The sequence below is a fragment of the Plecotus auritus genome (assembly GCF_963455305.1).
Source record: "Plecotus auritus genome assembly, chromosome: 6".
Lineage (NCBI taxonomy): Eukaryota > Metazoa > Chordata > Mammalia > Chiroptera > Vespertilionidae > Plecotus > Plecotus auritus.
In genome coordinates this window covers 21,927,355-21,942,472 of record NC_137773.1, presented here as the reverse complement: position 1 = coordinate 21,942,472, position 15,118 = coordinate 21,927,355, and the positions used below count along the sequence as shown (strand labels likewise).

The 15,118-nt window shown below is 52.9% G+C and overlaps 1 protein-coding gene across 7 annotated transcripts in view; it reads left to right on the top strand.

The window, feature by feature from the left end:
* TCOF1 (treacle ribosome biogenesis factor 1) overlaps nt 1-15,118 on the top strand; it is a 32,721-nt gene that overhangs the window by 12,525 nt on the left and 5,078 nt on the right. For 2 of the 7 annotated variants that reach the window (XM_080675091.1, XM_080675092.1), the window contains exons 14-23: nt 3,388-3,525; nt 3,720-3,893; nt 4,028-4,231; nt 5,400-5,510; nt 9,667-9,832; nt 11,090-11,211; nt 12,628-12,741; nt 13,046-13,289; nt 13,735-13,817; nt 14,363-14,543. In XM_080675091.1, coding sequence (XP_080531217.1) covers nt 3,388-3,525; nt 3,720-3,893; nt 4,028-4,231; nt 5,400-5,510; nt 9,667-9,832; nt 11,090-11,211; nt 12,628-12,741; nt 13,046-13,289; nt 13,735-13,817; nt 14,363-14,543 — 1,537 coding nt within the window. The remainder of the gene's footprint in view (nt 1-3,387; nt 3,526-3,719; nt 3,894-4,027; nt 4,232-5,399; nt 5,511-9,666; nt 9,833-11,089; nt 11,212-12,627; nt 12,742-13,045; nt 13,290-13,734; nt 13,818-14,362; nt 14,544-15,118) is intronic. The other 5 variants (XR_013960936.1, XM_080675093.1, XM_080675094.1 and 2 more) reach the window with 5 other exon arrangements.

The window sequence follows — 15,118 nt, the reverse complement described above, 5'->3', positions numbered from 1 at the left end:
TTTCTTTTGAGAGCCAAATTTTTTAAACTTAAACTTCTTCTAACGCCACTTCTTCAAAATAGACTCACCCAGGCCATGGTATTTTGTGGAAGAGCCACACTCAAGGGGCCAAAGAGCTGCATGTGGCTCGCGAGCCACGGTTTGCCGACCACTGCCTTAAATATTTGTCTTCCCATCTGAGCCTCTCACCTGTACCATGAGATAGGTGTTCATCTGTGTTGATTTCTGCAGAAGGAAATTGGAGTTTAAAGGCATTGTTTGATAATGTGCTCCAGCTCAGCCACCCAGTGAGGGTCAGAGCTGGGCCTCTGCCCCAGAGTGGCTACCCCAAAAGCCTTTTGTCTTTCTCACTTTCTTCTGCCACATCTTGGCCAAAACTTTTCCAGCCCCAGTAATGATTATGGATTTGGGGTCTTACTTTCTCTCAGGGTGAAAAATAGAGATGCTAATCCCTCTCTAGGGGATAGCTATATAGCCCCATGCCCTTGTCAGAGATGGTGCCTATCATTGCTTCAGGAAGTCTGAAGAGCTTCTGCTAAATCAGACAGGGCTGATAAGAGGAGTCTTGTTCACTTTTTCCGTGCCTTCACCTGAAGGATGAGGATAGTAACTATGCCTCTGTTGTGGGATTATGAGGATTAAGTGAGGTAATACTTACATTGCTTCACCCTCAAAATGCTATGCATGCTAACTGGGTTTCACACTGTTCAGCTCTTATGGGGTGAGAAATGAATCCGATAGTCTCTGATCTGCTCAGAGACACCAACCCAGCTCAAATTAAACCATCCATTTGGGAATGAAGGTCCAAAACAGTGTAGCAAAGATAGAGGATTGGTTCTAGAAAACTAAATTTGCCAGAGACTCAAGAAGATGATTCAGGATTTAAATGCCCTTGTGTGAGAATGGCTGAATGAGCAGTAAGGTGTCTTCTGGCCCTGACCTTTTGTTGTATGTTGACATTTTTACACACTTGCTTATCAGTTTTAGTGGTTTTTGTAGATTCCATACACAGATCATGTTGTCTGCAAATAAGGACAGTTTTACTTTTTCCCTTTCTGATCTAGATGTCTTTTTATTTCTTTTTCTTGCCTTATTGCATTGACTAGCACCTCCAGTGCCATGTTGAATAGTAGTGGTGAGAGCAGCCATCCTTACCTTATTTCTACTCTTAGGAGTAAAACATTTAGTCTTTCACTGTTAGGTACAATGTTAGCTGTAGTTTTTTCATAGATACCCTTTATCAAGTTGAGAAGGTATTCTTCTAGTCCTAATTTATTGAGTATTCTTATCATGAGTTGGAGTTGGATTTTTGTCACATTTTTGTTTTGTTTTATTCATATATTGCATTACTTAATTTTCAGGTATTAAATCAAACTTTCATTCTTGAATCCCACTGGTTGTGGTATATACTCCTTTTTGTTGACTTCCTTTGCTAATCATTTGTTAAAGATTTTTTAATCTATATTCATGAGGAACATTGGTCTGTAGTTTTCTTTTGATGTGTTTGCCTGCCTTTAGCATCAGGGTGATACTGGCCTCATAAAAACAGTTGGGTCATATTCTCTCCTGCTTTCTGAGTTTGTTAGATTGATACCATTTTTTTCTAAATTTTCCTCTAAGGACTACATTAGCTTCATCCCATGGATTTTGAAGTGATACAGTTTTTATTTTTATTCTTTGTGGTTTTAGAAGTAGGTTAATTTCCAAATATCTGGGATTATGCAAATTTCTTTCTGTTACCAATTTCCAATTAAATCCTGTTGTAGCTGGAGAACATGTTTTGTATGATTTCAGTCCTTTTAAATTTATTAACACCTGTAAGGCCAGGTTAGTCTTTGTGCCTTTGTTTTGTCTATGTAAGAGTCATTATTCCCCTGTGGATGACTTGAGTGCTGTACTGAGCACCTTAAGTCATACATAGGCTGTGCTTTAGGGGATTGACTCTTAATTTCATTAGTTCTCAGGTGGATGAGGAATCTGGGGTATGGAGGATTTCTTCTGGCACTGCTCCAGTGACATCTCTGACAGAGGCAGGGGCCTTAAGGTGCTGCCAAATTGCTCATTCTATTTCATATTAGCAGGGCTTGCATTCATACACTACACCAAGCATGTCAAACTCAAGGGCTAGCATGGGCCTAATAAACAAGGTTTAAGTTTTTGTGGGTCGCAAAAAAACAAAAGCTTCAATTTTCATAGAAACGTAGGTTTATTTTGATAGAGACATGCTGAATACAAAGGGCTGAAATAAATGAGTAATCGTTAACATAAAATAATAGCACATTTTAATAAAAATTAATATTTTTTTCTTGAACATTAACTTATCAGACACTGAATAACTGCACAAATTAATAAACATAACGCAAATAAACCTATTTTTCTTGTTCTCTGAAAGCGAAATATTTCCTGTTGCACACGCCAAATAAGTTAACACAAGACTAATGACTTGGCAGTTGGCTGCTAAAATATTCACTGCTAGTATTAGTGGAGAGAAATGGTGCGCCTTCACATAAGGCACGTAAGGGAAACAAATGCAACATGATTATAATAGTCATTAGCGAACATTGTAGTTCATTATTAATAATTATGTTATAACAGAATATTGTAAAAATTAAGTTACAAAATATTTTTTAAAATGTATCTTACATACCGTTTTATTGGCTGGGCTGCAAAAATATTTGTTGTGGGTCACGTGAGGCCCGAGGGCCATGAGTTTGACATGCTTGCACTACACTGTCAAAGATTTTGCTCTGTATTGCTCTCTGTTGGCGATCCTGATAGGCATTTGGGGGATTCCCTAGAATCAATTAACATTAAGTTAAGCTGAAGAAAAACCTCAAACTATGGTTTTCTGCCTTGTTCCGCCCTCCTCGATAGCTGGCCCCCATCTCATAGACCAAATTGGCTGCTTAAGTTCCAGCTACTACCTCAGCCAGAAGGAAGAAGACACATGTTTCCTATATGTGTAAGAGAGTCGAGCGTGTGCTCAACTTATATTCCGTTAGCTAGAACTTAATCATATGGCCACCTCGCTGAAAGGGAGCCTTGAAAGCACCTCGGCTCTAGGTAGTCTTGTGATTAGCTAACACTAAGAAAAGTGCTCTCAACAATGGGTTTCAGTGCTTACTACGTACCAGGAACTGGTAAACACTGCAAATCTCTCACTTAATCCTCATGGCAACCCCATGGGCGGGCCTTATTATTACCCCTGTTTTACAGAGGAGGACACTGAGGCCCAGCAGGGTCAAATGGTTTACCCAGGTTTGCACAGCTATTACATGGAGGCGCCAGAATCCAAACTCAGACTTCTGACTCCAGAATCGGTGTTCTTGGATGACTGCTCTACTGCATCTCACCTTCTCCCTTCCATGGTTGCCTTTTTCCTTCCAGGTGAAGGCCTCAGTGAAAACCCCTCAGAGCAAAGCCCACCCCGCTCCCACCAGAGTGGCTTCAGCCAAAGGGGCAGCATCAGCTCCCAGGAAAGTGGTCACTGCAGCTGCTCAAGCCAAACAGGGGTCCCCGGCCAAGGCAAGTGGGACCAGCATCCCAGGAGGTGCTGGGGGTGGAGCGGAGAGGAGGACCAAGCAGTGGCCCCCGCCCGGACAAGGGCCCTGCATGGGCGGGAGCAACGTTGCCACCATCACACTGTGGATGGGGTTTAACCTAAAAAGAACTGTGCTGTTTACTTCTCTCCTCAATACCGTTACCTCCTTGCAATTCAGGCAAAGCTGCCAGTGAGAACCCCCCAGAGCAGTGCCGTCTCGGTGAGGGGCCAGGTGTCTGTGCCAGCTGTGGGGAAGGCAGCGGCCCCAGCAGCCCAGGCCCCAGGGCCAGTTGAGGACGACTCAGAGAGCAGTGAGGAAGAGACGGACATCGAGGGGGAGGCACCCACTCCGGTGAGGCCCCGGGAGGGCAGAGAGCAGCCCTGTGCTTCCCCTGTCAGGAGTCCCCCACAGCACAACTCCGTATGCCCATCCATCTCCTGTGTCCCTGTGCGTTCCCTGCCCTGATTCTGTTTCTGTCACTCCAGGCAAAGCCCTCAGGGAAGACCACCCAGGTCAGAACTGCCTCGGCCCCTTCCAAGGGGTCTTCCAGGAAAGGGGCTGCCCCGCCACCCCCTGGGAAGACAGGACCCACAGTCGCTCAGGCTAGGAAAAAAGAGGACTCGGAGAGCAGCAGCGAGGAGGAGTCGGACAGCGACGGGGAGGCACCAGCAACTGTAACCCCAGCTCAGGTGAGACCTAATGAGGAAGCAGCCACAGTGCCAAGCCACCGTCACCCATTCCTGGGTCAGAATTCGGGCTCAGGGCCAGGTGGGGAAGGAAGACTAGATAGATTAAGGCTCTGTCTGCAGAATGTCTTCCATGTCTGCTTCGGTGAACCCTGCTGTAAAACTTCCCCAAACCAGGCCTCCCTGATGCAAGGTGTCCTAAGCACTCCCATACCGACCAAGACCTCCACAGTTTGATGGACACACCAGCCCCATGGAAGGCTAGGCCAGAAACTCCCATTCTTTGCCAAGATACATGAGGCCAAGCATGCAAAGTTGTCAGAGTCATGGGAGGCTTGGGTGGTAGTGCAGGTGCCACCAGGCCCTGGGGAGCTGGAGGAAGTCATGTCCCCTTCCTGGGCCTCACACCAACACGTGCATCTTCCTGGGGAGAGCTCGTCCAGCTTAGTGTGAAGCCTGGGTGTGGGGAGAGGGAATGAAGAACTGACTTACCTGGGTCACTTTCCCTCTGTCTGCCTGTAGAAGGCAGCGGGGTTGCTGTGTCCTGCCAAAGTTCATGGTAACAAACTCTAGGACTTACAGGCCTCAGGCGTGTAATGGAAATGATTGATTTTGAGCCTTGGTATCAGGAGAGAGTGGTGGCTACCAGGGCAAAGTAGAGAGCCCTTGCCCCATCCGAGAGATAGTCCCTGTCAGCTCCAGCCAATTGTGACCTTGTGGAATGTGTCCTCCCTGTGGCATGATCTTCCTTTTCTTAAGGAAAGCTGCAAGTCCCTGTGCCAGGCTTTTAGCTGGGGTGTTGCAGCCAAGTGTGAACTGTGCTGGGGCCACTGACTCACCCCTATAACCTCATCCAGGCTGCTGTCACCTCTCATGCACGTGCCCGGCCAACAGCACTTAGTCCTCGGGTTTTAGCAGTGTCTTATTCATACATCCCTTTCAAGTTCAGAGTCAGCTCTGGCAGGAGGGTAAGCAGAGTGAAGCCGGTGTTTCCAGTGCCTGTGGGCCATACTGGGCTAGCAGCCCTTGTGTCCGTTCATCTGTGCCATCTTTCCCCCTCCCCGCCATGTGCCTATAGGGAGGGGCACGCTGCCTTCCCTGGTCGCTGCAGCTGGCCATGGCTTCCCAGTCCCTCAGTCCTGCTTCCCCCACCATGTGCTTGTCCCATCAGAAGGAGAGTAACTCCAAAGCTGCCAAAAGTAACACACTGGCCCCAGCACCCCCAAAGAAGAATGCCGAGGGGTCCTCGGAGAGCAGTGACGAGGAGCTGCCATCAGGCCAGGTAGGCTGCCCCTTCTCTCTGAGGACATGGCAGGCTCAGAGCTGGGCTGGAGGGGCTGTGGGGTTGAGGGCAGATCTTTCCCCTTTAAACAGCACTTCACAGTTTCCAGAGCTCTTGCCTCTATTTTGACATATTTGTCTTCACAATAACCCCATGAGGTAGGCCACAGAGTGTCTGAACATCCAGGCCTTGGCCAGATAGTCAAGGGTCAGAGCCGGCTCTCGCACCACCAGTCCAGTGATGCTGGGCGCACTGGCTGTTCTGAGGCTTGGAGGGCTCAGCTGTAAACAGGCAGGGTGGCGTCCTCCCTCCTGCGTCTGTGCGCTGGCGCAGGTCCACAGCACCCTGCCTGAGAGCAAACACCTGTTCCTGCAGCAGGGCAGGTGATATTGCCCATTTGATGTCAGGAATCAAGGCCCTACGAGTTGATTTCCTGAAATCCTCATGGCCCATAAGAAGCTGAGGAAAGGCCCGTGCAGTGTGGCTCAGTGGTTGAGTGTCGACCTATGAACCAGGAGGTTACGGTTTGATTCCCGGTTATGGCACATGCCTGGGTTGTGAGCTCGTTCCCCAGAAGGCAGCCAATCACTGATTCTCATCCTTGATGTTTTTCTCTCTCTCCCTCTCCCTTCTCTGAAATCAATTTTTTTAAAAAAAGAAAATCTGAGGAAGGGCAAACACCAGTCCTCAGTTCCCCAAGTATCCCTGCTTCCTGTTGGGACTGGAAGTCTCTGCGGGGCTCGTTGGAATCCTAGAGACTGGCCCAAGAGCCGCTCAGGCACCTGAGGCCCATCTTCACGTGCTCTGCTGCTGCGGTCATCCTCCCCAGATTGTGCCCCGAGGGCGGGACCAAGCCCACTTGTCTCCCCAACTCAGGCCCAAGCCTGCTGGGCTGGTGGCCAAGCTTGTGTGTGAAGCCCAGGCCTTTGGTCGATAACACCGCCTTTCGTCCTCCTCCAGCCCCAAGCTCCTGGGAGCCCCTGTCAGGCCCCTCAGTGCTAGAGTTCTGCACCGCCCAGACCAGTAGGGTCTCTGCCCTTCTCCCCTTACATGTCAGACCACATGTTAATCAGTCCATCAGTAAGGTCAGATGCTGCCTGCACCCAGTGATGGGCCCACTCAATACCTAATTACAAAATATAACTCTGAACTACAGCTAACATTGTCGGTCACCTCCTGTGCATCATGCTCTGTCCTAAGCCACAGACTTGCATATTCTGTTTAATCCCTACAACCAGCCTGTGAGGAGGATAGGTCCTTCCATTATTCCCATTTTAAGGAGAAAAGAATGAGGCTCAGAGAAGGCAATTGAACCGCCCCAGCATGACATGGCCGATAACAAGTGGACAGACCTGGTGTTGGAACCAGGACAATCCCACTCTGGCCCACTCCCGGCCCTCCCTCGACATTGCCCTCCAGGGAAGGAGGAGAGGGGGCTGGGGCTGCCCTCTGCTCTGTGGATCTAAACAGCTAGGAGGGAGGGAAGGAGCCGCTTCACCCTTCTGCGGGGGCAGACTAACACAATTAAAATGAACATCGTGCTTAAACTGAAACATTTAATTGGTACGTTGGTCCTGAAGATTCCGGAGTCCCTATTAAAAAAGAAGGAAGAATAGTCAGCAGTCTGTGCATTCCCCCAGGAGGATTCGGGGGGAAAAGGCACAGCCTGGAGACACGGCTGCCTCCTCCAAACGGGGATTTTTGCTCCTAATCCCCAGCTCACTAATTATGATTATTATCGTTATTATGCTTTTACCGAGTACTTCTCTATGGACAAGTTTTGCTCTGTTTTTATTATTAGCCCATCAATAGGGGAAAGGGATTGATGCCAGAGTGGTGGGCAGAGCCCCAGGCTGGGAGGTGGAGAGAAGATTGTGGCTCCATTCCCCCTCACTGCTTCAGTGTCCCCACCTATAGGGGGTGGGCCCCCCCTACCCCCGCTCTAGCTTAGAGAGAGACTTCAGGGGGTGGTCTGTGGCTTAGCCCGTTGTGCTGGCAATAAGCCAGCCACGGTCTGTGTCAGGGCTTGGCCTAGCTACCCAAATAAAGAGACATAGGCCCTGCCCGTTTCAGATTGAGCAGAGAGAAAAAAAAGACCTGAAAGAAACCAAATTAGGGTGTTAAAGCCCAGGCTTAGCTGGTTGGTCTGGGAAGGAGCTCAGGCCCCTGAAGAACTACCTGTCCCGGCTCTTAACCCCTGGGAGGGAGTCCCTGGGGCTCATGCACCATGGAGGCTCCAGGCCACATTCCCAGCAAGTGGGGTTTCTCGGTCCCTGGGATGGGGCTGCCCAGGGTCGGTTAACCACCCAGACCGTTCTGAGAGGCTGTGGAGAAGAGCTTCCCTCGAGCTTTGCCACCATGGGTGCCTTCATGTACTACTCGGCTCCCCCACCCCCGCTCTGCCCAACCTAGGATGAGGGCATGGTTGTGAAGGGCCCAGCTCCTACACGAGGTGGTGAGCACTGCCCACAGGTTTGGTTCTGCAGCCGGTAGACCCTGCGGTAGGACGGGGGTCCCTGTGTTCCCGCTGGGTCCTTACCTCCCGGCATCTACGTGGAGGCACAGCCAAATGTTCAGGCTGCTTCATCTTCCCATGAGCCTTTTCCAACCACCCAAGAAAGGCCCTCATCGCCCCGTGTGCACTGTACTTTGCAGTTTCCAAACCACATCAGAGGCCCTCTGGTGAGTGGACGCAGGCTGACTTGCCTAACAGCCCTTCCAACACGTGGGCAACAGGCACAAAGCTCAGGGCTTGGCCACACAGTGAGGTCATGGCAGCAGTAGGATCACCCCCCTGAACCCAGTGTTGGGGGGCGCCGGTGGTGTGGGCAAGTGGAACAAGGAGGAGGCGGTTTTTGCTGCTGAGCTGCTTTTAACATCCCAGACGCTATTGTTTGCCTCGGTGGGTTCGTTGCCTCTCTGCATCCCCAACAATCTGTTCCTCTGTCTTCTCGCATATATATAGATTCCCTCCCTCAACTGTAAGCCTTCTCCCACTTTCCATCCTCGCCCTTCCATCACGTGGGCAGGCAGGCTTTGGAAGTGGCAGATCAGAGCAGCCGCGGGGGAGGCTGTTGGCAGGGGTAGGAAGGGCCCGAGCCCAGCAGAGCTCCCACCCTCGGGCGGTGCCTTTCTGCTTTCTTTTCACTTTTCCTCTCCCACAGCACCCTGGGCTGAGGCGTGGAGTCAGGCTCCGGGAGGTGAGCAGGGTGGTTCCTGGAGGAGACCTGGGTCCCCGACTGTGACCTCGGAAGGTCCCTCCTGGTCTCCTCACTGGCCAGAGAGAAAGCAGAACTCAGGCCAGACCTGATCTCTGGGGAATGGGAAGCAGGCTCCCCACACCCTGGCTCGGGGCTGCCGGTGCAGCGCCTGTGGTGGTTACAGTCGCCAGCGCTGCGGTCCCAGGCTAATCCACAGAGTACCAGGGCGCAGCTGCTGCTGCTTTTTCTTTAAATGTCTTAACTGGAAAATGTAAAACACACCCACAGATAGACCAACATAAAGAACCTGCACATACCCTCCCAACCCATTTCATCCAAATCCTCCACTTAGTTGATCACTTTAAGGCACAACCACCATATAATGTCACACCTGAAAAAGTGACCTGCCCGTGGGCGTCCCCATTTCATCCACATTGTCTCATGACTGATATTTTTCATGTCGTGTATCCAGATAAGGACACACCCTGCTGTGGTCCTTTCAGTGTTACCTGTTGGTTTTCCCCTGTGCAGTGTATTCGTTGAAACTGCTGGTCCCATCCCAGTGGCTGCATCCACAGGTGGGTGGGGCCAACAGACTGAGCCACTCCCCAGGTGGATGTATATTGTGTCTGCTCAGCAGGCATCCGCCTCTGAAGTCCGCTGTGTGACCTTAGGCAACTCCCTTCCCCTCTCAGGACTTGCGGAGCTAACCTTACTGACCTCAGGGGTTCGTTGTGAGGGTTGGAGGGGCTCCTGTGAGCTGTGAGGTGCTGTGCTGGGTCTTAGCAGGTGCAGGGGCGGGGGGAGCTGCGAGTGCCCGGGGGAACAGCCTCTGTCTGGCTGCCCTGAGCTCTCAGGACCCCCTTTCCTTGTCAAACCCTTCCCTACCCCATCTTTCCCTCCCCCTGGCCCAGCCTTTAATCACTGGGGGGATGTTTTTGTTTTTGTTTTTTAAGGTGATTAAAACCCCTCTGATTTTTGTCGACCCTAATCGTAGTCCAGCTGGTCAGGCTGCTACCCCTGTGCCCACCCAGGCTGCAAGTGCCCCGAAGAAGGCCAGGAGCTCCTCGTCCGAGAGCGAGGATGAGAATGTGATCCCTGCTACACAGTGCTTGACTCCCGGTGAGCATGGCCCCACCACCAAGGGCCTAATCCCCTACTGCAACAGCCGGGCCGGGCTCAGCAGCCAGCGGCTGCCCGCACATGCCCAGAGGGGAGAGGAAGCTGGCAGGGTCACAGCACGTTGTTGGTCAGGAGGGCCTCCGGGCAAGCTAGGTCTGTGAGCACTGCCTGGGTTCACTTCGAAGAGGGACTGGCTCAGGAGGAAGATTTGCCAGGGCTTCGCTGTACCAGCTCAAAGGCTAGAACCCAGGCCAGAGGCTGTGGGCAGCAGGGACCAGGTTTCTCCAGAGTCTGCGGAAGAGCTTTGTAACAGCTGACTGCCTGAACCTCGAGAGGGCTGTGAGGTGGTAGTGAGCCTCCCGTTCCTGGTGGCATGTAAAGGGGGTTAGGTGATCCCTAAACAGACATTGCAGGGAAGAGTCCATCTGTCAGTGGGAGACAGGACCATATCTGGGATTTCTTTGATGTTTGCAACCTGTGACTCTACCAGTGATAGCAGGAAAAATGGTTAATGTTTTTATGACATTTTTTAATGAGGATATAAATGCCTAATTTGGGGAAGCTAATTAAGAAATACAGACTAGCACCAAAGGGAAAACATTACCTATAATCCTACTGCCTGGAATAATTACTGTTAACATTTTACAGCTGTTAAATTGACAAAAACCTAAGCTATCACTGTTTTTTTTTAGTGAGACCATGCTGTACCTGTGCTCGGTAATCTTTAGTTGATGATATGGTAGCATACCACATTTACAGCGTGATTCCCTCTGGCTACAGAGCAGTCCTTTGGGTGGGCATGCCATAGTTTATTTAGCCAGCGCCACGTTGGAGGAAGTGGGGGCTTTTGTTTGGGCCGTGGAGGTGTTTATACGCAGTACTACAGTGAGCGTCGTGTACCTGAGCCTTTGCAGGTGACCACGGTGGTTTTCATAGACTGTGTTAAATACATGAAGAGTCTCGTTTGGCAGCCGGTCTGGCTGGGGGGACATCACGGGAACTGAAGTGTGGGGCGGGGCTGGGGAGGGCCAGGGTCACTGTCCTAGCAGCCATGTGACCTCCTGAGCCTTGGAGCATGGACAGCGTGACAGTTCTTGCCTAGAGGTCTTGGGGAAGGTATGACACAGGCTTCTGCTGCAGAAGCCCTGGGTACCACACCTGGTCCCCGGGAAGGGCTAATAAATTGGGTATTGCCACAGCTGGGGAGGCCATGGGGCTTCTGTGACCTAACGTGCACTCCATCCCCCTCCATTTCAGCCATTAGAACCAACGCAGTGACTATGCCCACAGCCCACCCCAGGACAGCCCTTGGGGCCAGCAGCAGTGAGGTGTCCAGTCGGGTGACAAAAGGCAAGAAGCAGGAGGCACCTTCCACTCAGGTATGTGGCAGACAAGGGAGGCCTGTGCAGACCAGCAGGGTGGGGGGCTCCCTGCCCTCCCCCCACATACCCACACGTGCTGCTAGCAGGGCCGCAGTTGCTCTCACCCACCACCACCACCAGGAGTAGCTGCTCCTCGCAGCCAGCGTTCTCCTGGCCTCTGGCTACACCCATCCGAGCTCCTGGGCACCTGTGGGTGGTCAGGAGGAGTATCTGGGAATGTGGCCCTGGGCAGCGCACTGCTGCCCTGAGAGGCCCTGTCAGCTTTGTTCTGTTTTAGCTCCCAGTGTTGAGATGCCGTGAACAAAAGTTGCCCTCTTTTAGTGGGCATGCTAGTGACTTAGTAACTTCCCAGCCTCCGTTTTCCGTGCGTTTTTGTTTGGTTCTTGCCTGGATCTAAGTGCTGGGCAGGTGGAGCTAATGCTCACTGTTCTGGTGATGGGGCAGGGCCAGGGCACAGGTCTCCTGGCTCCCAGGCATTGCTCTGTGGGCCACACCCGTTGGTTTTTCCGTTTCCTCACTCTTCCTTTCTGAGAGAACAGGAGAGAGGTGGGGGAGGCCGGAGCAGGAGTTGGGCACCCCCAGCTCAGAGGGCTCATCACAGCTGGGCGGGTGTCAGGGCTGTGATCACTGCATCCGTTTGGCCATTTGACCAGAAGATGGTGCTGGGTATCTGTCTGCCAGGCACGGGGGGATGCAGCAGGAACAAGAGGTGCCTGCCCTGGGGAGATCCCAAGTGAGTGGGGTGGCAGCCACTAACAAAGGAAACCAAAAATAGAGCACTCACGAACTGGTGGGTGCTTCGCAGGAAACAATAGTGATGAGAATGATGGGGTGAGCTGCTTTAGAAAGGATGGGCAGGGATGGCCTCCTGAGGAGGTGATGTGGAAGCAGGAGGAGCAGCCAGGCCAGCGAGCTGGGGTCCACTCCAGGCAGGGAAACCCAGCTGCAGGGACCCTCTGGGAAAGTGCATGGAGGTCGGAGCTGAGGAAGTCTTGTGAGGTGAGGGTTGCATGGCTGCCGGAGGAGTCACCCCCAGTTCTCTTAGTTCCCTCTCCCTAGTTGCTGGTGGGTGTGGAAAGCAGGAGTGGCATGAAGGAGACTGTTGGGGAGGCTATTCCAGCCACCAGACTAGAGACTTGTCCCCAGTGGAGCTCAGATTGACTGGTGGGGGCTGGGAGTGTTCTTGGACCCTCTGAGAATGATGTGATTAGCTCGTAACCCAAAGCCTGGCACTATTTCCTGCCCAGGCCGTGGCATGGCCCCTTGGACCACCCCTCAGTCCCTACTCTAGTCCCATGGCTCCTTGTAGATACGGGTCCCCTCCCACCCTAGCAAGATGGGGTCAGCTCAGGGCTTGGCAGAGATGACACCTGAGAACCCAGGAGTCTCAGGGCTGCCTTTGGCTGTCCACAGGTGACAAAGAGGAACCTGGCTAACCTCCCGCTGACCCAGGCTGCCCTGAAGGTCCTTGCCCAGAAAGCCAGTGAGGCCCAGCCTCCTGTTGCCAGAACCCTGTCTTCAAGTGGGGTGAGCTGGGGAACCCCCAGGGGTCCGGGCCCTACCCTGGAGTGGACAGTAATCAAAGACCACAGAGGGTAGAAGGGAGGCCCAGGCAGGGACTCAAGTCCCAGCATCATCACCTACCTGCCCTGTGTCCTGGGCACACACTCGCTTGCCTCCCAGGCCAGGGCTGCCTGACTGAGAGCTGTGGGAAGATTGAATGAGGCCTGTACAAAGCAAGCAGCACGGTGCCTGGCCCTTAGCTGAGGTGCTCGGTAAGATCAGATTTCATTTCCCCTAACTTTCCTACTTTCTCCTTTCACCAAATTAGATTGACGGTGCCCTAGGCTCACTCCCTGTGGCGAGTCCCCAGAGCACCCCCGTGAAAGCAGGAGTGACCAACCAGGTCAGAAAGCCCAAGGTTCCTGCAATCCAGCGGGCCACAGTCCCTCCCTTGGGACGCCCCAAAGCCAAGGCCTCTGGGACCTCTGATGATAGCGACAGCAGCAGCAGCTCTTCAGGGAGCGAGGAGGATGCGAAGAGGCCCCAGGCGGCCCCGTTGGCCCACAGGCTGGGTGAGGATTGGAAGGGAAAGGCTGGCTGGGCCTGGAGGAGGGGAGCGGTAGCTTGGTAGAGCGCAAGGCTCAGGCCGTGGCTCTGTATCTCCACTGGTTCTGCCACCTTGGCCTAGTCGTCCCATGCTGGGCCTCAGTTTCCCCTTCTGTACAGCCCCTTGAGGAAGTTGGTCCAAACTCTGTCAAAGACCCTCTGATGCTGCTGTTTGACCACTTCCGACTTTTTGGAATCAGGCTCCCATAACTGACCCTACCACAGTCCCAAGGCCAGCGACTAGAATAGAAATGCTTAGCATTCAGGTGTCTCGCCTGAAATGCCGTGAGCACGGATGGGAGGGTGAGGCGGACCCAGCCATCCCAGGCGCCCCCGTGAAAGGCTCTGCCCTGCCCAGCTGGCAGGCGGCGTACCTGAGGCTCCCAACAGGATACCTATACTTCTCTATAGGCCCAGCGCCCGCTGGGAGTGAGACCTTGGTGGAGGAAACCCCAGCAGAGTCCAGCGAGGATGAGGTGGTAGAGCCTTCCCAGGTAACAGCAGGGGGGCTGGCAACATCGGGGTCCTAGGCCAGGAGCCCCAGATCAGAGGGCTGGGCCCTCCTCTTCCCAGGGACCCTGGGCAGGGCACTGCCGTGGAGCCAGGATGTTTCCCCCAAAGCCCATGTCAGCATGAAGCTGAGGAGCTGACTTGGAGTGTACAGAAAGGGCTCACCTTGATGTTAGGTGATTCCCAGATAAAAACGTTCTTTAACCGATGGGATTATTTTAAGGTTATCATCTGCACATGGCAGACACTAGTGATTTTCCATTTGCATTAGTAATAAGTTTCCTTTTTAAATGTGCCTGCGTAAGATATGTATTAATTAAAATAGCACAGGAAGTACACACAAAGGGCTGACGTTCCCACCACCAGCCCAGTAGGGCTGACCCAATCTTGGGGTTCCCTGGGCTGCTTCCTTCCCAGCAGGCCATGCTCCCGGGGCTGGGATGGGGTCCCTGGGCTGGTTCCTTTCCAGCAGGCCATGCTCCCGGGGCTGGGATGGGGTCCCAACCCCTTTCACACTGGGCTTCTTCAGTCTCTCCTCTCAGGTAATGTGCCCCCTGGGCTGACTCCAGCCAATTCCCAGGCTGCAAAGGTCACTCCCAAGCCAGACCCCAACCCCTTGGTTTCCTCTGCTTCGGCCACCAAAGATGCCCCGGATGGCAAGCAGAAAGTGGAGCCCAAACAAGCACTAGGCACCACGTCCCCTAAAACAGGTGAGTCCAGGGCAGCAGGAGGGACACAGCAGGACAGGGAGGGGCAGGCAGTAGCCTCCTTCTTTCCTTCCCTCAGAAACAGTCTCAACAGCGTAGTCCTGTCTCTCCAGGCCTGGTGCTCAGCAAAGTGTAGGGGTCATGCCCAGGGGCCTGGCTCCTCTGGTCCAAGGCGGCCTGGACATCGGGTCATCAACCCTGTGGCTGCTGGTGCACCTGGCAGGCCTCCTGTCGTAGAGGAAGTGCACCTTGGCTTGTGGAGTATAGGACTGGGCTCTCTGTGGCCGACCCAGTTGACTTTTCTTCCTAACAAATGGCTCATGGTGTGGGGTTAGGGAGTCTGGGAGCCCAAATGAAAGGCAGGAGCCGCATTTGGGGGAAGTCTCTAGTACATGGCGAAGACCCCAGGCTGTGGGCTGACTCTCTAAAGCCGCAGATGGGCCCCTGGCCCTGCTGGGCCTCTGTCCTAACCACACGGGGCAGGGTCGATGCATCCAGTCAATGTCAAGGTGTGGCACACATAGAAAGTAGTCACGTGCCACCCCCGACTCTGCCAGAGCTGAGGGACAGGGATCTCA